This window comes from Hemitrygon akajei, chromosome 1 (genome assembly GCF_048418815.1).
Source record: "Hemitrygon akajei chromosome 1, sHemAka1.3, whole genome shotgun sequence".
Classification (NCBI taxonomy): domain Eukaryota; kingdom Metazoa; phylum Chordata; class Chondrichthyes; order Myliobatiformes; family Dasyatidae; genus Hemitrygon; species Hemitrygon akajei.
In genome coordinates, this window is record NC_133124.1 from 106,193,138 (window position 1) to 106,218,341 (window position 25,204).

At 39.6% G+C, this 25,204-nt stretch overlaps 1 protein-coding gene across 1 annotated transcript in view; it reads right to left on the reverse strand.

Moving 5' to 3' along the window:
• Positions 1-487: 487 nt before the first annotated feature.
• wnt9a (wingless-type MMTV integration site family, member 9A) overlaps positions 488-25,204 on the reverse strand; it is a 59,987-nt gene continuing 35,270 nt past the window's right edge. Inside the window, exon 4 of the mRNA XM_073048977.1 lies at positions 488-9,509. Within this exon, the coding sequence (XP_072905078.1) occupies positions 9,027-9,509 (483 nt within the window). The 3' untranslated portion in view covers positions 488-9,026. The remainder of the gene's footprint in view (positions 9,510-25,204) is intronic.

Sequence of the window (25,204 nt, forward strand, 5' to 3'; positions counted from 1 at the left end):
AACTCTCTTTAAGAACTGAGAGAGGACAGGGTGGATGCCACGATATTGCAGGTTAAGGGAGATGCTCATATTGTCACCACCCTCCTCTCATTTGCTTCTATCTATCACCCTCAAATCTCTGGCCCATTCCTCTTCAATTATGTTTTTTTTGTAGGCTATCCTTAAAATCTTTCTTGGTGTGTTGAGCCCTCTACCATGAGTACGATTCTAGCTCTGATGCAAATTATTGATGACCATAAAAAGAGCTGGAAGATGTATATCCATCTCATGTACTCTCTGAAAAGTTGAAAATTTGGAGTCCCCCAAAGACCCCTCTTCAGCTTTAGATCATTTGAAATTCAGCCATCTCTCTCCCACCCAAACTATCCATGAAGCCTTCTCCTGATCTTTAACTGCCATATGAGTGTCCTTGCCATGTTGAATGCAAAACCTTCTCCCATTTTTACACCTTACAGATTTGAAATGAGAAGGATGAAGACAAAACACATTTGAAAAATAATTCACACTTCATTTATTTCCAAATTTCTCTTATTTTTGTTATACCAAGGTGTTAAATAATTTAAATACATCCTCCACAGTCACTCTGAAGAATCAGTACATTACCTACAAGCTATGCACATGAGGTAGAAACAAATAATTTAGGCTCCATTAGACTCTGTGAGAGAAAATAAAACACACACACACACATAACCTGGGCATGTTAGTATCAGGAATGCAATGGCTACATTTTATTTTTATTTTTCCACTTTTCAGTTAGATTAATTTGGGAAAGGGCTCCTGCTCTCCAAGTTGGATGTTATAAGCACTCCATCTTGTCTGATTAAGTTATATATCACAACTAACGCTGTAGTACTAAAGAAGTACTGCATTGTCAGGGATTATCATCTGCATATCAGAAAGATTTCATTGCACTATTTTAAGCAGACTACAGGGTTCTCCAAAAGGCAGTAGAATAGTTCAAAATAGCTGCTGTGCCTGACTCATAGTAACAGTAACTAATTCAAAGCAATTCATTACAACTACAACTAATTCATCAAAGCTTCAACAGCATTGCTCTAAACCAATGAGCTCCACAGTCCAGAATTGGGTCAGTAGTTGCATTGGCACATCATTAACCGTTCGATCACCTGCTGAAAACATAAAGGGAGTGCTTTCACTTCATGAGTTGGAGTGCTTCAAGCCAACTCATCATCAGCTTCTCCAAGCTGGCCAGGGACTAGTATTTATGCTCACATCTCAGGAACTTTTAAGTATTGCAATCCTTTTGCAATTAGAGATGTTCTGCTGGAGACATTAATTTATCACTAGTCAGTAGCATTTAAAACTGAATAGTCATTGCAAAATATTGCCTTCTGCCTCCAAAACCCCAAACTGAACCTTGAAAGCAGAGTAAAATGCACTCTTACTTACACATGGTATCTTTAGTGCTATCAAATGAGGATGATTTTCTCGGCAACAGTGATTTCAAGATGTCTTCTACTTGTCAGTGTAGTGAGATGTGGCATACTCCATATTAGAATGGTATCAAGATGAAATTGGCTTTCTGATACACATTGGCATGACCCATTAGAACAAAGTGTTCTCAGAGTAACTTGCTCACTTCACTAACATTGGGGTGGGGATTTGCAATTTCACAGGCCAAACATACCCCATTTTATGTGTCCGTCATACTTCATTAGATTGGGTGATTTTATTAAACTGCATTGAATAGTTCTTCACTGACAATTTTACATTGATTACAGCATCACCACTCAAAATAATGATAATATTTTATTTCACTTTGTCAAATATTATGGAATAAACTCCTGAGAAGTATGGGGGCCTTACTGTTTGTAGTTTCTATCAAATCATATAGTCAAGTTACTGTTTGAGCTTGAAGAAACATGGGACTATTGAGTGTAATGGAATTAAAAGTCTGCTCATTCCTGCCGCTTTCCTCTATCAACAGAAATCTAAATATCCTGGTTACACAGAAGACTCCAGGTGCTGGGATCATGAGCAACAATATCAGGAGCTCTTTGGCTCAGTTGAAGCATTGATGGCAAACTAATCCAAAATGAGTTGAGCCAGTATCTAAATGTTAAGCTCTTCCACTTTTACTGAACTAGTCCCTAATAACTAATATTTTCATCAGCCATTGGTCCTTTTATTTTGCCTCAAATTCTCAGGGGTGTCATCTAATGGCCGCCCCAAGTTAAGGTGCTTGAGGTGGTGGAGGTTCAGAGGGTGGGTGGTCAAGCAATTAGTGGCTTGTAGGCAAATGAGCATGAAACTGGCCCAGAAAGGGAAAGGCTGCCACCATTGCATTCCTAATTAGTGTCAATATAAAGTATATGTGCCGCACTAACTGAGACGTATTAATACCACAGGAGAACAGAGGAAAAATCAGTATTTACAATTTACAAGAGCAAAATATATCCACATTAAATAGTATATACTTAAATAATTACAGAAAGCATCCAGGTTCAGTGCGAGAAACTGCTTTTAAGTCAGGCAGCAACACTCATTCTTCCTCACGGCCATCACAATCATATCTCCATTCAGACATGCACACCTTCGCTCATACATGCACATCCTCATCAATACATCACACAGAGACAATAAAACTGGGTTTCCGTCTGCTCCCTCCTACTTTGGGATGAAACCACATAATGTCACGTAAGCATATCAATGCCTTATCCTTAAGTCGTTCCTCTTACAGTGAAGGAATTGAGCTGAGCTGTTTTGCAGGTAAGTGGCACAATAATCAATCTAGCAGCCCACAAGTATATCCTTGCAGCGTAGAAATATCTCAACACACTCAACATTCGGAAGTCAAAAAACAATGGGCGTTGAAGATGAGGGGAAAAGTGAAAAGACCTTGGAGAGTTGTGGTATAATCAGAAAATCACAGGGAGTTTTATTATAAAACAGTGATTTGAGTGGCAGGGCTAATGGAGTTTGGCTGATGGAGGAGAATGTATATGCAGAGAATGAGATAAAGCCCGATTGAATGCAGAAGAATATCACTAGGATAAGTGGGAGCGAGACTGGGGACATTTTTGAAAGCAAGTCAAATATTTATATGCTGCTTACTTAGGCATGAGAGTCTGTTCAGCGTGGCGAGAATAAGTGTGTTGGAAATGCAGAACAAAGCCATTTTATACAAAACACTTTAACCCTCACACTATGAGATTTCCCTTCAGCAATACTAAAGGAAAGGATCTGAACTGTAATGCATATTTGAGAATTAATATTTACATGAACATTCTATCCAACTGTGATTCAAATCTGATTAAAATAATCTTGTGTAAAAAGTTTTATGCTATACACTTTAATTATTTTATCCTTTTCTTATAACATCTTTTAAAAACACTTTTTTGCCTGTCGCTCTTCATAATTTTCCCTAATATACAAACAAAATCATAACTGGCTCAGTGGGTAAATGCATTGCCCTGCTTCTATGCTATTGTTAACTCCAGTTTTGATTATTCCAAATCCTTCCTGGCTTGCCTTCCTACTTCCATAAATTTAAGCTTAACCAAACCTCGATTCCAATTACAACACATCCTGTTCAACCTCCAATAGCCTCAACCATCCTAGCTGTAATCATCTGCAGTTCGCTTAAGAATTCTGGGCCCTAAATGCTGAATCTCCTTTCATGGCCCCTTTTGCCCCACAAGTTTGCATTGCTAAAACTGTTCATATAATAAAGTTTTGATCACCTTCTCTAATACCTTTTAACCTAATTTTATTTTAGTACACTCCAGTGAAGTGTTTCAGGGCATATTCTGACAAAAATTCGGAGCAATATGTGCACTTTGTATTTACTATGCCATGCAGATCAGGAAAATCCTGGGTTCAATTGTATAATGCTACATTCGACCTCTGTGCTTTGAGTGACAGAAGAATCAACATCAATCTATGACTTTGTACATTGATAGTCTCATTTGGTAAAGAGATAGTGTTCAATTGTTTGGCATGATTGGCAAAAGTGATACCAAAAGGAGAGAAGGACAGGGCCATGCCAGGATAAGATGGACTGCAGGAAAATCTACTCCACTGAGCTTGGTTTAACTGCAGACTGCTCCAACGAAAACAAAGTGGAAAGAAGAGTTCCATAAGGAGCTTGCCAAAACTCTTTATGGACAATGATAACTGACTGAATGGTCCCACCATCATGGGTGATATGGTTCTGGCAATCTGATTAACCTCCACAAAGTGAAGATTGTGTCTCATTTAAAAAATGCAAAACCACTCCAGAGGATTTTAAATGCAACATTGTACTGTTAATATAGAAACTGAACAGTACTGTAGGTTCTTTCTCACCTTTTTGGACTGAATGAACTGATCCAGATTGAAAGTAACTCTTCCAAATCGATAAACTGGATCGATAATGACATCAGCATAATTGACTCCTGCCCCTCAGATGTTCTACCATGAACAACAGCCAGGTAGCTATTTGATCTTTAAATAATAAGATACAACTTGTTCCTTAAATTTTAAATGTAAATGATCCCACTGAACTAATTTGTATTCTAGCTTAAATGTCAACTAGTTAGTCATAAACTCATTGTATAATGATACTTCTTTTGGTGCACACAAGTACATAATGTCTGCCAGAAGTGGCAGTCTCATCACATCAGGAAAGCATCAAAAAAGCTGTTTCAAAGCTTTTAATAAAATAGCTCTCTGGATCTTTAAAATCCTTGCTTTTGCGTCTGTTAAATCTTTTTCATTATTTGTTCAGTTGAGTTGGAAAGAGATTTCCTTCGTTCATTGAGAGTTAGAGATATTTTAAAGCTACTGGGGAGATTTTCTGTGATCTCAACGTCTGTGGCTTTGCCAGAAATGGCAGGTGTCTGCAAATCTTCCTATCAGATTTACAATTTTATTAACATACAGTAAGTGACCTGAAATAACCATTGCCTTGTGTTTTTATGAGGATCATCAAACCCAATTTTACACTCATGCAATTGAGCACATTTACACATATAGTCATTGCACCCCATCCCACCCACTAACAATAATATATATATATATATAAATATAATATATATATTTATATATATTTATGATTAGAACTGACTCGTTCTGTGACCGTTATAATATAGGTTACAGCAAAGGCCACTATTTTACCAGCCAGTGGTGCACTGTGGTAGAAAGTTAAACTAAAACTCTTCAGATACTGCTACCAGGGTCAATATACTCTGTACTGCACTAATCATTTATAACACACCCTGTAATGGTAGAGGTTTGTTTTCACCTTTATTTTTGTTTCATCTCAGAATATTGCGCTGGATGATAATCCACACCAACGTATGTTGCAATACTTATTGATAGAATTTGGTATTTTACTGGCTGATTTTTCCAAGATCCAAATCCCTACCCTTCTCTCATAATGACGGATGCACATGCGCACACACCTACAGCCACATGCACCTGCAGCTGGATTCACTAGAGAGCAATCAGGAGCAGACATAACTTCTGATCTTCCCCACCCTTGTACCACTCCATCCTTGAGCTAAAGTGTAGTTAGACAATTCCAGCTTCCTTTTGGTTGTTATCAGTTTACTGAGCCTGAGAACTCTCTGGCATAGATTGCACAGCGCATGTTTTGTAAAATCCACTGAAGGAAGCTTTAGTTCTCTGTCATACTGTGATCAACAGTGAATAATACGAGGGTGTGTTATAAGTGGGGCATATGGCACATTAATACATCATGTAACCAAAACAAAGAAGACATTTTTGATAATTCTATACAATACGAGGTTATTCACCACAGTTGCATGCATATTAAACACTCCACCCTCATTTCCACCCTCAATATAAGTAGCCCTTTGACTGGTTCTTGAATTACATTCTTAGTTACACCAGTCTTGGAGTTTTCCAACCTTATCTTGCTGAATGAATGTGACCCAAGTACTTTCTATGAAGTCATTTAAAGTATATCTTGACGTAAGGACCCACACGGTGCAATAAATCTTATTGCAGTCCAGAAGTAATAATCCATGTTCTTGTCAACGTGAGTTGAGTTAATGTTCCTTGCTATTCTTCGGGATAGTGTCTCAATGACACCACTCTGATCATGGTGTACTGTAAGTGTATAATGGAGCTTTATGCTGATTGGGTCAATCCTCTAGCCAAGTCAGCTTCAATATTTCATCATTGTACAGTATTTCTTATAGATTTGTTGAATAAAAGCAGGCCACTCTTAATTGGAAGCTGCACGTCTCATCATTCACCATTGAAGCTACATTCCAAGCTGCCTAAAATGGATCACATAACCATTTAATTCTACCGCTAGGTGTAACCAGCATATTTAATCAATACTATTTACAAGACATGCCGGTGACATCTAGGAGCAGGAAGCAAATTGATGCATCTATTTTGCAGTAAAACTATCTTAGTTTCAGAAGCTACAGAATGGTGGTCTCTGAACATCCTGCTGGCCTTCAGTATACTCCTGTTTTGTCGGTCTTCTTACTTCTTTTAAGAATATTACCCTAAAGAGGGTAGAATTGTTTCAATTCAGCCTGTAGAAATGAGGGGTGTCAGGATTAAGTAGTAGTTTGTGAGCATGCTCGGTGATTCGTCAAATTGTTATAACAGAGTGAGGGATATGCAGTTACTGCTAATCCTTACTGATCTCCAGCCAGTTAAATCCACTTAAATACAATATGTTCACGTCAGAGTCCAGTCTTTACATCAACACCTTCTGCCATTTTTTTTTAATTATCTGCCAGACTTTGGCCTAAAGAGCCAGAGTCTTGGAAACAAATTTGCATCCTTACTGCATTCAGTGAAAGTAGGCAGTGCTCCACAGTTGGCTCTGCACAGATTCTCATAAGAGCTCCATAGAATTATTGTCCATTGCTTTCATCATCACGTATAATTAGCCTGCAACTGCCATATTGAGAATTGCAGATACTGATCGATTATATGGTATTTGAAGCATTCTGAGACTTCAACTGCAATTACATCTTCACTGTGGTGTTGCTGAAGGTCTCATTGGGATGAATTAGTCTCTTTTCTGACAGACTGCAAGTAAATGATTGAAGGAAGACAATGTGCCACATCTCTTGTCTACAAGATACTTCTCTGTATGATTGCTGCTTGTCAAAGTTTTCGATTTGCAGAGAACCACAATCTAGTGGTGAACATTCAAATGGTTTATAGGCCTTGTTTTGTCAGGAATACCACAAGGTAATGAAATCATTAAATGCTTGAATATAGGAACTCAAAATGTGCTCTGGGAGCACATACTATCCAAGGTTCACATTTTGTAACCACTTAAATGAACTGTTTCATAACATTTGGGGCTAAGTCGACAATAGTCCCAGCCCCATAATAAGTAGAATGTTAATGTCAATTGCATGGACCCTGCTGCACGTCTTCCAGGAACCCAGCACTTCCTGGAAGCTATCAGACTGAAGAATCTATCTGATACCACTGCTAAATTCAAATGCAGATCCCAGGAATGAAATTACCACAAGAAATTGTCACTCTTCCTGGAACTTTTTACTTGTACAAACAGTTTTTTGGTTCCTCACTCCAATTGGACTATGGTGAGTCAACCTAAGCCCGAAAGAATACAAAAACCAAGTAACCCTGCAGAAAAGGCACACTGAGGTTAAGGAAACTTTTCCAAGATCTTGGCAAGATCTGTAAATAAACCTTGGAATTTCTCATGGATCTTGATTCTCATCAGCTTCTATTCCTCCTCTGCCCCTATCCCCTCACCATGGCCAACATTACCACCCCCACCCCCATTCACTCCTTGAAAGGCACATTCCTCACTGGAGGGCAATATCCTGGGAACCAGTCATCCATTGTCAGATTATTAAACAGGACTCATGAGAACAGCTGGGCGTGAGGGTATTTAACCATTGTGACCAGATTAGGATAGAGTTAGGGTGACAAAGGTTGGCTTTGGAAATATAAGCAACATTGCAATTTAAATCCAACTTGACTTTTTTACACTTACGTACTTCCAAAAAGTGTAATAACTAGAAAAGAAAGGTACTGTTAAGTTCTTCTCTGTCATCCCAAACCCTGCTATCACTTGTCCTGCTCAGATGGGTTAACACTAGCAATGAAGCCTATGGCCTTCCTGGACAGTCTGTCTGAAATTCACAAATAATAAATCTATTCAGCCACTCAACTTAATCAGTGATCCCACAAAGCTTCTTGGCTCTGATCTCCTACTGGAGAATCAGTCTTAAGGAGTCAGGCCACTACAGACATAAGGATCCTATTCTGTAACCAACTGAAGCATCCCTAGCACCATGTCAATGGAGATCAATGAATTCAGTACAGGGAGGGAACGAAATCCTGTCCATGAGGCCCACTTCTAAAGTACACAGTACATTTTGTATGAAAAAAAACTAAGGAACAACTTTAATATAATTTCCTGCTCTTAATGAAGCCTATTCATCTGAACCCTCACTGAATGTTAAATATTAGGGTTGTGGGCACTTTGGCAGTCTAATTTTAATGAGATTTGGTTATTTATTGTAAAATAGTTTTTCTTCATTCTTCTTCTTTTGGAACTGTTATGCCTTGCTGCCTCTTCTCATCCTGTTTCTATATTTGGAAGACATCTTTAAAACTCATTCATTAAATGAGCACCAAATGGTATGTTTTAGACCTTATAACTATTGGCCTGAACAAACCCAGTGTTAATTAATTAAAACTGAAGTTCTCAAATTCTTAACCATCTCAACTGTGAAGCTGTCGTTGTCATGTTCAATTCTGTTTGAGACGCATTAACTTTAAAGTAATTCATTATATGACACAACTAAAGTAGTTTACTTAGAACCCAACCTTTCATCATTCAATATCTGTCTAGCTCTGCGTCATCTGACTTCAGACTTTAGCTGGTTGAATGCAGAAGATCTGCAGGTTATACATCAGTTCTACTGAGAAACCGACATTTTCTCTGTACTACTTTTAGGAACATTTGGATTTGTTGCATTATTTCTTTGGGCAGATCCACCGTGCTCTTCACCCTGGTTTTCCATAGTTTTGTTTTCCTCTAGAAACTGTTAGTCTTTGCAGGTGTATATCTCTTCTCTTTGAGTACATTGTTTACACTCCACATAACAGCACCAGCGCACTTGGCACTGGCATGGGCGTGTCACTACTCGACTCTGGGTGTTGTGTCCCCGGCCACAGCAGATGCTCTCACAATTCTTATCCTTATAGCATTTCCGTGTTGCAGTACCTGGTGAGTACTTGCTTGGCCGGCAGAAGCTTGGTGAGTCATCGATATAGACTAAGTCAGTAGTCCTTGGGATCTGATTTTGCTGGTGGTAGGTAGCTGGAATGGCTTTCTTCGGTGGCGTAATTTCCCCTTCGCCAGTCGCTTCATTTGTTGTGCTGCCCACCTTGAGCGATGTCTCATATTTCAGTTTGAGTAACTTGCCAATCTCGTGGAATGGTGCCAGTTGCCTCCAGCAAGTCCGAACTGTGCAGGAACCAGAAACCCCATGACATTTGCAGGTGGTCTCCACCCCAGATTTGATAACCTGTAGATAAAACAGGAAGACAGGTCTAGGTCAACATGAAGAGTTATTTAGGGTAAATCAATAGTGAAGCCCAGATACTAAAGAGGTGAGTAACCATACATTTTCTTGTCCCATTGTACCAAAGTTGACTATTTACTATTCTTATTCTTTTGATTCCAGCACCTCTTCAACATAAGTTCCTTGCAGATGTTTATCTACAAGGACCTTTTCATGTACTTCTGGGCTTCTGGAAGTTTGTTGAGATTCTGTCTTCTCATTTTGAACTCCATGGTGAAAGACTTTGGCACCAGTAATAAAGTTGTCAGCCTCAAAATGTAGAGCAGCTAAATAAAGACAAAACTTTCTCCACTGGAGGAACTCAGAAGGTCAAGCAGCATCTATGGAGGGAAATGCATTGTAGATGTTTTGTTCCAAAACTTTTCATCAGGACTGGAAAAGAAAGTGAATGAAGCCAGAATAAAAGAATAGGGAGAAGGGGAAAGAGCACAGATCTCTCCCTATGACATGTCCGTCACCTTCATCCTCCTTCCTCCCTCTGGTTCCCACCTACTTCCCTACTGTCCTCTCTTTTCAGATTCCTTCTTCTTCAGCCTTTTTCCCCATCCACCTATCACCTCCCAGCTGCTCACATCTTTCCCTTTTCTTCACACCCTCCCTACCCTCCTGCTTTCCTCCTCCTACCGTAATTCACCTATCAACTGATAGCTGCTGCTCCTTCCCCTCCCCTTTTATTCTGGCTTCTGTCCAGTTCCTTTCCAGTGCTGATGAAGGGTCTTAGTCTGAAATATCAACTGTTTATTTCCCTCCATAGGTGCCACCTGACCTGCCGAGTTCCTCTAGCATTTTGAGTATGTTGCTCCAGATTTCCAGCATCTGCAGGTTCTCTTGTGTCTACTCTGCAGCCATTGTGAAGGCATTAGATACTTAAGCCTGAAATGCATCTCTCGTCCCTCAGTTTCAATGAGTCAGCCCCTTAGCACCTTGCTGAGGAAAAGCAGAGAGACAGAGACAACGTAAATGATATAAACGTAGCTTTGCAATATCGCTCAGGTCCCAAAGGCAAAGCAAAAATGTACAACTGGTTGATGTGGGATCCATGGATCTGTCAGGCATGTCACTAGCAAGCAAAGAGTTCAATGTAGAGATTTCTTTATAATAATTATGATCTTTTTACAGCAATGGGAGATATGAAATATAAACTATAAAACTATAATAAAAGCCAACTGTGTATGTCAAAGTGAAAGCTGGCATTGCTGGCATAAATCCAGTATTAATTCTACCTGTAACTCCTTCATAATTTGTATTAGTTTGTAACCTTGAAAGAGTTAATATTATGTTTGAACACTCACAGTTTATTTGCTGTGAAATTTACATTACTTCCCCCCTACCCCTTTGCTACCAATGGACTGCTCCACCGGTGATGTCATGAGTTGAATCTCTGCCATGCTCTGTGCATTATCTGTTAACCCCATGACATCATCTATGGAAAAGTCTGCCTGAAAAACAGGGGAATAGCATTTGGCATCACTATTTAAGGTGTGATATTTAGAATGCTTAATTAACTGAAGAATATTCTCTTTCTAATGTTGTCTATCATGTTTTCTTCAAGCGATCAGAAACATGTTCTAAAGCTGCATAATCCTGTCCTGGATTCCTCAGTGGGAGAGTTTTCCTGTATTGATGTTGTGGAATCCCTTTATCATTCAACTTCACTGATTGGGTGGCCCTTCAGTAATGAGGTGAGATTGAAAAGACTGGGTTTGCTTCCCCCGGAGAACTGGAGGCTGAGCAGTACCTGATGGAGATATGTGGAATTATAGGTAGCATAAATATGGTAGATGGTCAGAACCCTTTTCACATAGTAAAGGAATATTTTAAAGAACAATAGGACACAGGTTTAAGGTTAGAGAAAAGTGTTTTCTCTTCCTGCTGAGTGTTTCAGGCATTTTCTCATTTAATTTTAAATTTCCAGCATCTGCTGTCTTTTTGCTTTTCAATTTGAGGAGATTTGAGGGATGTTCTTAATAACATAGAAACCAGTTGATATGTGAGGCTCACTGCCGGATGAGGTCGTGGAGTCACATACAATCACTATAAGAGGCATTTAGAGAGGCACTTAATAGGCAAAGTATTGAAGGATGCAGAGGTAATGTGGGCAAATAAAGTTGGTGTAGATGAGCAGAAAGGTCTAATAGAAAAGAAGGTCAGAAAAGCCCATTTCTGTGCTTTACAATTTTAAGGCTCTATTACACAACTTCTAGTCTGCCACAGTTAGGAAAATATTTTGATTTATTTTGCTCGCATCCAAAGTTCATGACCTCATACTTCCCATGTTGAACTCCATCGGCCTGAGTGTTGCTTGCACATGTCCCATTATACCTCCCTGCTTCCGAATACAGAAAGCGTTAGGACTCACAATTACAATCTCTACTCCAAGACCACAACCACAAAAGATTTCTTGCACTGTGCAATCAAGCGCTCTCTGATCAAGGAGGTAGGATTGTCTTCGCTGTTAAATTCAGGACATCAGAGGTCAAAAATAACATCCTGCTTCTGTCTGCGTAATTAACCCTACCATCAATAAGTTCTGACCATATCTCTGTACACATCAGCTATTAAATAGGCCAAGCAAAAGCTTTCAGCAAAACACTACAAATAAAAAGTGATGAATAGGCACTAATGCTGCTTTTGCTAGTCTAGGAAAGATGGAAGGCCAAGTTAACAGAAGTACTCCAAGATCAACTGTGGAAAAGTCAATCACAAGAGATTCAGCAGATGCTGGAAATCCAGAATAACAAAATGCTGGGGGAGCTCAGCAGGTCAGATCACACCTACGGAGAGGAAAAACAATCGATGCTCCAGGCCCAGGGCCTTCATAAAGACTCAGACGGAACCTGTCTGACCTGCTGCGTTCCTCCAGCATCTTGTGTGTATCAGTAGCATTCACTAGAATAGACCGTAGTTTAATTTCTCCAAAAAAAAGACTAAGTTTCAGATTATTGTATTCTTTTAAATACTGCACTGTCAGCTATTTGTCATTAGCAGTGGGGAGATATCCATATCAGTCAATGGAGAGGAACAGAAATTTCTTTTTGTGGAACATACCCCTCTTTCTCTCAGTCTCTGGAAACACCGGTACTTCATTTGGCATTGCATCACCAAGAAGTCAGATGGGAATCTGATTGTGTGGGTGTCTGCCTGCTGCCAGCATACCATGCGCCGTTGCTCCAATAAATAGTACTGTGTTACCGAGACACTGATCATTTTGCAGAGGAAATGATCACTCATCAGCCAGGGTCTGACTTTGACAAGAGCATAAAAGGAAGTTAGTAGGAAGGAATCCATTTTTTAAGAATTTATGTGGGCATTGCTGGCAAGGTCAGCATTTTTTGATCATTCCCAATTCTTTGACAGACTGGCTTGCTCAGATATTTCAAAGAAAAGATTAGTGTCAATCACATTAATATTAAAAACCTAGGGCTATTCGTGGCCTGATGGCATAAAAACAGCAGACTTCCCTCCCAAATTAATACTGGCACAATTTCACAAGTGAATTTCAAAAGTCATTTTTATTAATGCTCTTACTTCCAGACTTTTTCCCAAATTCTCCAACAATTCTCAAACTGCTTTGGTGTTACCATAATACATATCATTTTGGATTCTTACTCCAGGACTCTAGATCATTATTTCTACTAAATCACCATTCATATTTCTATTTTATTTGGAAGGGAAAAGCACTTTTTTCCTTTATTGGACAACCTATGCTCTCCTGAAGTGGCATTGAGTTGATAATTGAACAATTATATCGAACAGGTAACAATCTATAATACATCCTTCTAAAGATGTGTGTTTATCTATGATATTTGGAACTAAAAAATTACGCTGGAAACTTTTTTCCAAGTCCCTTCTGTTATTCTTTTCTATTCTATACTTTTATTCCACAGCATTCAACACTAACCAAAAGTAATTGAAGGTGAGGATGCAGTAGTCTACGATCACAGTCTAAGTTCAACCCAGCCTGCTGAGATAAAAGAGAGATTCCACTATTCACTGGGAGATGAGCTGAGCAATATTAATCGACTGCCCTGAAGGCATATATCCACAACACAAAACCAATTTGGGAGTGAATATCAGAGAGATTACAGCATAACTTGGGAAGGAAATAATGACCAGTTGGGTAGAAACAACATTTAATATTGGGGGAAAATGATTCTTCTGAAGTCAAAGCTGGAAAACATCAGTCGAAAACGTTCCCTCCATTTAGCTGTGATGTACCCGACCTGTGGAGCTAGAGGCAGATCTTGAGTGAATGAAGTGAGTTGAGTTTCAGCTCCAACACTAAATAGCTGAGCTGTGTTAGCAGGTCATTGATTCCATAGAGAAATTGTTCCCTGTCCTCCTACGTACTCTGAGACCTAGACTAGATATGGCAGGCATCTTGAGACACTAATGTTAGCTCTGCAAAATCCTCTAATTTCACTGAAAGGAAAAGCCAACCAATGGGAGTGTCTTTTCCTAGGCCTACCTCCCTAGGTTTGAGGGCATAAATTATATCCAGTCTGCTCGACCGGACAGGCTATATTGTCTAAGTGTGCCACAGCAAATCCCATAGAAGATAGAGGTCCTCCACAGGTTACAGCAAGTATAAGACCATAAAACCATAAGATAGCAAAGCAGAATTAGGACATTTGGTCCATCAACCCTGCTCTGCCATTTCGTCATAGCTGATCGATTCCTGTGAACTGTTCGCAACCCACACTATTCACATGTCAAAAATGTGGCTGTGAACTGAGTTCCTACATGGCAGAATATACCTGCGGCCCCACAACAAGCAGAAAACCAAGCACCCTGCTGGTTTCCCAAATGCTCATTCATATCCACAGGTTGGACATAGTCAAGCATTCATAAGATGGAGAGGACCAGCACAGCATTCCAAGCTCTAGTGCAGGAAGATATTACCAGACAAAGAGGTAAAGCATCAATACTGTACTCAAAGCCCTCTTGAGAAACTGAAGAAGTTCCAGTTACTCCTAAGAATGAAATGCTGGCCCATGACCACTCTGAGTGCAGGAGAACATTTGGATCAATACTGAAAATCTTAAGTCCACGCAATTGAAGCATACGGAAGCCCTAAGTAACTGGGAGAAGACGTGCACTATTTCACAAACCATCCATCCACATTGCAGTTCCATATTGAGAGTAGCCAAATTAGTGGCAGTTTTCTCTCATAGATATGTAACCTCAGAAAACTGGATTCACTCTGCTAAATGCTGTACCCACAAAACCAGACTGGAAATAAATGATACCCAGTCCTGAAGGACTGATAAAGGAAAGTTTCCACTATTTGCATCTTGGAACTGTTCTGATCTGGTGATCGTAGCAGTAAGGCCTGCTCTACAATGTGAGCCATATGGCCACAAAATGTTCCTCTGACTATCAGAGTGGGGTAGCTGAGGATCCAGTGTAATCCAACCCTACATTTCACATCTGATAGGCTCAGCAAGTAATCATAAACAAAGAAACCTAGTTTGGATATAGATTTTGGCAACAATTATCAGAGACATATAGATCAAAAGGCCCGGATTGGTTCAGAGTCTGTCCAGAGCTTGCACTCTCCGCTGAGTGGTGCACGTACTGCAATTAACCCCAGTGACCCTCGGTTACATATGTACAGGTATGTCCTTAATCCATCTTCAGAAACCTCTGCACAGAAATATGGATGTGTGTTTGGTTCATAGTGAAACAGCCATGAATAAACAGGCTGCTCTCTGGGATCATGCTGAAACAGCAGCAAAATTAACACAGCTTGGGGGCAATAGTCTAAAAACAAAATATATTTAAATAGGAACAAAATTGTGGCGTACTGGGTAAGTTATTACTGGCCATTCCACTCAGGAGAACTTACAGCCTAAACTTGAGAAAGTAATTGCAATGCAGACTGCCAAAAACTTCAATCCCAAGTTAAGACTGACTTTCGTTTGTATTGAGATAAATATTTTTAAGCAGTTGTCTATTTCCTTGGGATAGTGTACTCAGGAAGAGAAAATAAATCTGTTTCATGAACAACTCATTGAGAGGAAGACTTCAACCTCAATGCACAGCAAGAAAAAAAACTGAAGAGGTTATCCTTAATTACCTCATCCTCACTCCAGACAAGCCCTGTGTCACAGTGAGCTGGAAAATACTTCTGGGCATTCAAGCCAGAGCATCTGTGCTTCACACTACTGGTTTTTGCCAGTCTTTGTACACGTAAAGATTTAATGAGTGTGAGGAGAAATGACAGACAAAATAAATTCAGATTGATGAGAAACAGACTGAAAAAAAAGGTTGAGATGAAGAAGAATAAAGAAAGTGAAACTGAAAAGCATGCACTCGGATGGACAGATGGAGGGAAGCAGGTGAAGAAATGTGGTCGTGAAGAGAAACAGATGAAGAACTGACAGAGGAGGGAAAGCTGAAGCACAAACAGATTTTGTGAGGTAAAGTGGGCTTACATACAGAACAAGTGAGAAATAAAACAACTAAAGTCGGAATGAGGAAGAGAAAAGCAAAACAAGGGAACGAATAAACTAAAAATTAAAGCGAAAGAACAGATAGAGAAGAGAGAAGGATAAAAGGGAATTGGACAAGGGACAGAAGAAAAAAGGAAGCAGAAAAATCCAGCTGGCAGTTCCAACATTAAAGTTCACTTCCTGATTATATACACCTGCCCAGCTTCTTTGAAAAATGATCATTTTCTCTTTAAGCAGTGAGTATTGGAGACTGGGGGAAGCCAGCTCTGCCAGTCTGCGAGGATAGATTACCCTAGTGGCTGGCTGATCATTTTCTGAGATGATGGAAAATTGAAATACTTGAGGTGGGATTCAAAAAAATAATGAAATTGCTCTACATTTTCATCACTTCTGACTGGTTCAGACACCTGCCTTTAAATCAGACGGTCATGGGTTCAAGCCCCACTCCAGAGATTTAAACAAATAATCCAGGCAGACTCCTTCATACTGTACTTGTGCAATAAAACAGAAAATGCTGGAAATACTCAACAAGGCAGGCAACATTGGCAGAGAAAGAAAGGAAGTTAATGTTTCATGTCCATGGCCTTTCTTCAGTGCTAATAAGTGATTATTAACCTGAAATGTTGGTATAGAAATAGCTTTATTACATTTTAATGCCATTAAAATAGTGCTGACTGTCCCCCAAAGCCACTACAAAAGGTCTTACAAACAGTACAATTGTTAATTGTGACATTCCGTGGCAAGGCTGCTTAAAGCTATGTTGTGTTAGTTTGATTGATCAACAGTTATTGCAGACATTTAATCTGGCAGCTCTGACTCAAATAGACAGCCCTTAGATGGGACATAAACATGTAATTTTCTTCCAGCTGATTACAAAGTGAGAGAGGGAAGGATTTTTCTGCAGAGAGCTTAGACATGGTTAGTAACATTTGTGTCAAGAGGAAGTATTGTCCACCAGTAGGAATGGGACCTGTAAGTAGAAGACCTATGTTTTTTCCATTCAGAAGTTATCATTGCAAGAAATGTCATGATCTGTCAAGAAAAAGCAAGTTTAGCTGCAGAACAATGAAGAGACTGGTCTCGACCAATTGCATCTTCGTGTCACTGATGATGTTATTAATACCCTTTCCGTCAAGCTTTTAAATGTATTTTCTCCATTTAGATCAAGTCAGTAAGTCCACACAGGAGTGAGGGATTGTGCAAGTTCAGAGCCTGAGTACTCTGCAGAACACAGTCCTTCTCAATATGGGCAGAGGGGCCACAGAGGACCAAGTTACTTTGGGGGAGAAGGTTACACAAAATCTGCAAAGTACACTAATGATGTTCAATTGTGACCACTGCATCCACTTTGCTTTGAGCTCTATTGCTGCTTTTGTCCTTGAGGGGCATTAGGGGAGGGCCCCTATTCCCCTCCCAGAATTATAAGGGGCATAGGTAGGGTAGACAGCAGGATACTTTTCCCCATTACAGAGGTGTCTAAAACCTCTGTAAAACCTCAGTAAAGCAGCCAGTGTAATCAAAAACCCCACCCAACCCAGACATCCTTTGGTCTCCAATCAGGCGCAAGGTTTAAAAGTCCGAAAGCAAGTGTCATCAGGCTCAAAGACAGTTCCTATCCTGCTGATATCAGATTCTGTAATCCAGCAAGATGGACTCTTGACCTCACAACCTACCTCATTATGATCTTGCACTTTATTGTTTAACTGCACTGTACGTCCTCTGTAGCTTTGGTCTGCATTGTTATTGCTTTACCTTGGACTGCATAATGATTTGATCTTTAGGAAGAGAATACAAGTCAGGCTTTTCACTGTACTTGGTACATGTGAAGATATTAAACTAATGTCAAGACCTGTTGACAGAGCCTGAACGTGAGAAGTAAGGGATTTAAAAAATAACATTTTTCCCCACTTAAAGGTTGGCTCGGATCTGGAAAAGATGGTAAAATCACAACGTTTAAGAAGCATCTGGATGAGCATTTGAATCATCAAGGCATGTTGACAATGGACGTACTGCTGGTAAATGGGATTAATATAGATAAGCACATGATGATTGGCGTAGACATTATGGATTGTTGGACTGTATGAGAGGGGTGCAGGAGACATTAAAGAGAAAGAAGGATGAAGGAGATTATGACAATGGTAACCATTAAAACCAACACCAGTTTATGTAGAATGTTAGATGCAAGGAACTTAGATTGCTGGGAAATACATGGGACACTAAAAGGGTTTATTTTGGCTCTAGACATGGTATATGGGGAAAATGTTGAGGAAGGGTCAATGTATCTGTACTACACCAGAGAACTAGATTGAAAAGCACAATTGGGATGCTTTTAGGCAGACCGTTGCAAATGGACAACAAGATAGTTTGCGAGTCTGCCTGGGTGAAGGCAGAAAAAAACTGGGAGAGTGGAGGAGTTCACCTTTAACCTTGCATAGTCGTGAGCTGGTTGACCATGGAGTTGGAGGTACATAAGGAGGCTACACAGAGTTTCTGCTTCTATCCCGTCATTTCCTGATCCAGTTAGAAATCTCCCTCTGCTGCAGAAGCAGGCTGAAGCCATTCAGGAACCTCCAGGCAGCAACTTAATTTAATCACAGTGGAGAGAGACACCACCCATGACTATATTCCTGCTCCCCTTAAGCAGCAAGATGCCACTTGTGAGCAGGTGTTTCTCCAGCAGCACAGGGATGCTGTACATGAGCAACTGGCTTCTCCACATGGGAAGAATGATGCAGCGCATCAGCAGATAATATCCTTGATCAGAGGAATACCATGAACAAGCAAATGACAGCAGCCGCCAGAAAGTATGCGGGTGCTCACACCTCGTCCATTACAGCAGCTCATCCATCCCGTCCTTATGTGCAGAATTCTAGCAGACTCCAAAGAGAGGAGTGAAAGAAGATCTCATAGCCTGAAATCTGTCAGATAGTTCAGCTTCACTCGGGAGGCAGAATCTGAGTGTCAGCGGATAACTGTACTCTCGTCCATTTACTTCCCTGAGAGGTCAGCTGATGCATAGGCTCACTACCGTCAATTGGATTACTCTGGTGCTAAGTAATCCAATTATTTGGCCATTTCATGTCATTTCAAGATCCCTCTGTCTGCAGTATCTTGCTTTAGAAAGGCGCTCCAAAATACTTTCCCTTAGATGGAAAAAACAGATCCCCATTCTCATGAGTATAATGTCCCAAAAGAGGCAGGTGAGTTTTCGCTGTTGCTCCAGTCACTGTATTTTTTCCCAGACAAACATTATAAAAAAGAAATCTATGTGATGTGTGCTGTACTTTTCAATGGAAGGTTCTGCATGTCCTAATTGCTCTGATGTCAGAATGACTTCATTGGCTGTAATATCATATGAGGCAATAGAGGGGAGGGGTTGGGTGTGTGGTGATAAAATGTACAATTTCAATAGCCATTCCTTCTCAGGGATATACGTTTTTCATTTTTGAATACAAATGTCTTTATATGGTACTATGCATGCCTTGTACATTTGTAGCATAGTATTGTACTGCAGAAAGTAAGACAGCACACAACAGGACCTTCAAAATGGCAATGAGATAATGGTAAAATATTTGTTTTAGTGATGATAATTTAACAGTGAATGCTGGTTGGAACTCTGGAACAATTGTCTGCTGCTTTTCAAATGGTTCTATGTGGATTTGTTAAGTCCATTGTAAAGCTCTTCAGCTATCAAATGAAGTGAAAATCAGAAGACATCTAACAGGTGATTTAATTGATTTGGTCCACATCATTTCTCAGCAATAGGAGGAGCATATTACAAATCAATATTTTTAAAATGAATAATTAGACATATATTAAATTCCACCATTCTAGCATTCTTTTATTGCACTTTGAACAAAGTTACTTGTTATTATGAGACACCAAGTGCCTTTTGTATAATAACCTCTTGTCTTTCCTTCCTATAAGAACACCAGTGAGCCATCTTCATGAACATACTATAGGGATGGAAGTCCACGGTCCAGGTGCAGGTTGATGGGACTAAGCAGAATAATAGTTTGGCATGGATTGGATGGGCCAAAGCAGCTGTGTCTTGCTGTACTGCTCTATGATCACATTTCTCGAGTTATGATCTTTCAAAATTAATTTTGTTGTCATTCAAAATCCTAAATTTTCGTGGTAAGATTTAAATTTTATTTTCGGAAGTTTTACTCTCAATCATTGGTTTACAAGCTGGGTAACAAAACCCCTACACTGCAGCCATCTTTGGGCATTTCACCTAAACAAGAATATCAACTCTCCTGTTTCCCAACATATTCACATTTCTATAAGCAACCAACAATAGAGCATTTATTTACAGACATTCTGTAGAATTGTTACCAACACAGCAGCAGAATAAAAAAAATGAACATAAACAAGCTGTGACTTAATGTTTTCTTCTAATACTAAGCTGTGTGTTTCATTTACTCCTATTTACCCCAGCATCAAATCACGTACCTGCCATGCAATTCTGCCTCATTAGGAATACAAATCTGAGATTACTAAGACTAAAAATTTTCTATCAATGACTTCTAATGGCAAAGCTTTACACTGAAAAAATGACTACGTGACAATAAAGACCATGAGCTCAGGGAAATTTTAAATTATGAATTTAAGCATTTGTAATAATAGAGTTCAATCTTTAATGATATCCCAACAGCTGCTTAACAGAGTTGGAGAGAATGACTTTCATTCCTTTCCTCCTGGACTGGGCTTCAGCCCAGCCTGGGCAGGTGATAGGCCACTATTCCAATCTGCTTCTCTGCCAACAACAGCAGAATAGGTAGCATGTAAGGACTGCCAGCTGTATGAAGGTAACACCAATTACAGTCTGAGGTTCAAGAATGGTGAGCGGTACCTTCAGTACTAGAAAAGCTAGTCCATTTCCTGATCTTGCACTAGTTTTAACTGGGCACATTGCAAAGCAAAAATGATTATTTAAAAAAAATATTTCCCCTCCCCATTTATCGCAAACAGCTGAAGATCCCAATCACATTGGAGTGCTTTCTCATCATTTTTCCTGTAAGTGTGGATGGCGATATATAACAAGTTCTTCCAAGTGGAGGTGATTATAGGTAAGCTAAATCACCTGCATTCAACTTCCAAGATAGAGACCATGAGTCCAAAGATTGTTTCCACGTAGCATTGATCAGCTAACTTGCCAGAGGCTGACATCCAACCTGGGATCTTCATAGAATGGTTGCACCATTGACGAAGATAATTTGTCTCATACAGTCCATATTGGCTCTGGATAAGACCAATTCAGCTGGTCCTAGTTCCCCCACCCTCTCCCTGTTGCCCTACAAATTCCTTCCTTTCAGATACTTATCCAGCAATACAGTTGAATCTGCTTCATCATTACCTCTGGCAATTACTCCATATCCAAATCTACTTTTTTCTCTTTTGGTTCTTTTGCCAATTATCCTTGTCCCTTAGGGTTCTTGACCAACGGGAGCTCAGTTTATCATTCATGATTTTAAACATTTCTATCTAACAATGCCTCACAATTCTCTGTATCTTGGATAACAAATTCATCATTCTATCCACAGAGGTACTTCTTCACTAGAATCCTTTTGGTAATTTTCTTCTGTACCTAGAGCCTTTACTTTTTCCTGAAGTGTGACACATAGAACTGAACATAATATTCCAGTTGTAGCAAACCAATGTCTTATAAAAGCTCTAAAGAATTTTGGTTAATATGACTCAATACCAAATGAGCCAGAGGAACTATGAAATAATGAGGATCAAATTGGATATGGGGAGGGAAATAAAACTAGAAAATGTAGTTATATAACTTCCATCTCAATTAGCTAACTGTTCCATTAATCCAGACAGCACAGGGACAATAATGGAGACACACTTGCCTACTTGCCCCCTCTCACTTGAATTCACCTGTCACCTACCAGCTCTTGCTCCACCCCTTCCCCACACCCTTTTCTATTGGCTATCTCCCCCATTTCTTTCCAGTCCTGAAGAAGATCTCGGCACACACACAAAAAAAATCAACAGTCTATCTCCCTCCACAGAAGCTGCCTAGCCTGCTGAGTTACCAGCATTTTGTACGTTGCTACAGTCAATAATGTTAGTACAATATGCGAAATCAGTAATCAATGTCGACCTCTCAACTAATTGCTAGACAGATAAACAGATACATTTTATCTCAGTTTGCTCTGAGTCCTGGCACCTACTTTCCCTACATTAGGAGAGCAAAGACATTACATAAAATGAACTTTTCTGGCTATGAAGTTATACTTTGGGTGGCCTATATAAATTAAAGTTCTTTTTTATGTGTAATAAAGGAAATAAAGTGAGCACATAAAGGGCTATTTGCATTGGGTGGAGTATAGGGTATAAGCAGCTAATAGATGACTCCACAGTTTATTAGTCTGTGAATAAGGAGTAATGTCTTGAGCAAGATTGCATTGGTCTGGATGAAGGGTGTATACAATGGACAATTTGCATGTTGGCATGTTTAGATCGTGACTTTACTACAAGTAACATAGGTCTGGAATGTTTTCCTCTTAACAGATGTTGAGTGTCTGAATAATTAATTGTCTCAAACCAAAATTCAACATGTGGAATTCTCCTTTAAACCGCTTGGTGTGGGCTTTCTTTCCCAGTATTCTATGATGAAATTAACTCCCTCAGTGAATTCTATAGTGCAATTAGTAAGACTTGCATTAAATAAAGCAAATGGTTTCCACTTCATCTCTTTTCTTAATAAATAAAAATGCATTTCTATGGCAACTCGTAGAAGCTTGGGTTGTGGCAAAACGCTTCAGGGCCACTAAAACATCTTGGAAGAGTGCGCACTTTACAAAGCAATAAAGTCCCACCAATGCCAATGAGATAAATAAATAAGGCCATTTATTAAAGTGAAAGAGAAAGAGCTTGCTTTCTCAACTTAAGATCATTATAGAACCTTGAAATAAGGACCATATGCAACAGAATCTGGTTACATTAAAAAAGTTACTGTGCTTCAAAGAATCAAACAAGCAGGCAAATCCAACTGTTTATTGCTATCAGTAGATGTTGCCTGATCTGCTGAGTTCCTCCAGTGTTATGGGTATTAACCTTTTCATTTTAACATCTCAACTAAGCTGAAGCACTTCTGGCAGTGCAGCACTCCCACAGTAGCCAGCTGAAGTATCAACTAAGATTGTAGTTTCAAGGAATTTAAGTAGGACTGGAACCTCTGACCTTCTGACTGCAACTTCTAACCTTCTGATTACCACACTAACACTAACAGGAGAGGCATTGACTGAAGCCAAGCAATGGAGTGAATGAAGTGGATTTAATCTTCCAGTGAGATTAGACAAAATAATTAGATTCAAGAGAAGATATTCAAGAGTTTAGAGTTAATAATAGAGATAATGTTGTATCTTCACTACCCATCATTCTTGAAGAGATTATTTAAAATAGGGGACAGATGAATTCATTTACGTAGTGGACAAAGGAACCTAATGAAGATGCAAGTAAAGTGTTTATGAATAATATCATCACTCACTGTATCTGACCATAGGATCCAACTGTGCACCGATTATATATGTGATGATGAAGTAAAAGGACGATGGTCTGAGTTCTTCTTTTATTGAATGATACAATAACAGCTGTTGGCATTTATAAGGTGCTTTTAAAGCATAGGAAAAATATTCTGAAGAGTTCACACCAGGATAAGAGACAACACACAAGCCAAAGAAGGAAGTGCTTAGTCAAGGAGATGACTTTTACAAAGCTGGAGAGTTTTGAGAAAGAACTTAGGAGTTTATAGTTTAGATACCAAAGGCATGGCTACCAATGAAAATACAAAAGGGGAGAATAAAAGCATCTCTGATTCTTGAGAGGAATCAGAGGTGACACACTGAATGGTACAAAGGCTGTCAATGTGATTTGAATGGGTTCTTAGTATTTTGAAACGTTGATTGGCCAGGAGGTAATTAGGCTCATCGAGACAGGTGAATGAACAAGATTTGGTACACGGGTTAGGAATTCATAGAATTAGGGTTACAGAGTACTGTATCATTTCAAGTTTATCAGCAGCAAGAGATGATATGCCTGCCATGAGAACATTAGAATATTTGCACTTGAAGGTAACTAAAGCAAGAGAGAAGGGTACAAACCAAGAGGATGACAGGTTCAATTCTCAGCTTGTGTTAAATTGGCTGAGAAGCAGCAGCCTGAATTTTATAAATGGCTCCAGTCTTCCAGTCTGTGGAAGGAAAAAAAATCAGCATGCTTCCTTTCTCTGATTAATATCCAGTATCCCCAGCTAGTAGGTGTGGACATGTAATGGGAAGGGTTGGGTTGGCTCTGATGTCTTCCATTAGAAAATAGCCTGTTGACCCTCACTGTCTGGGTTCCCATGTGAAGGAAGCATACTGATTGAGCTAATGGTGTTAGAATGAGCTAGTGCCTTGGAAGAGGAAGGAAGTCAACTGGCTTGGCGGACATATAGGAAAGTGGGACATGGGCTGATCTCCAAAACTGCCAGAACCCAGGTCCATGAAATGCCCCACTCCAAGTTGCTGAATGCAAACACGTAACTGATGGAAAGGGGAGGGGTGTAGAATACTATTTTAATGAAAAACAGGAAAATGCCTGATTGTTATTGATCTCCTTTAAAAGTACTGCAACCAGTTAGTAGGTCCTCATTGAAGAAAAATGAACATTCTTGCATTGAAAGATGAATTTTATACACTGGTTGTTTTCTTCTTGGCATGCATCTGCATCCAGGTTTACTTATTACCACTCTTTTCATGCTAACCTTGCATCTAAACCTCTAGCTTCCATTAACACCAGGTTATCAGGACCTTCCGGGACCCCTTTAAGACTCAGGACTGATTTGCCTGATAGTCAGTTGAAATCCATGAAAAGTCTGATCTTGCACTCTAGCTGAAGCCCCGACTTTCCCATCAAGAGCTGTTGGAAGCTCTGGGTTGTGGAATCAATATCCTGCCTCTAAATAGCACCAAACAATCCAGTACTCATTCTTTGCTCTTTGACATTCACATATTGCCTGCCACTTTCCCATGCAGTACAACAAACGTCATTGCTTGTGGAGTGCACAGTGACATTCTGAGGACTTGGAAGATACTACATAAACACGGGTGCTTTCTTTCTACCAAGCACGCTAAAGCAAATTTTCAATGCGGCAGAGAAGAATTTGTGCTCATTAAACTGGGAATT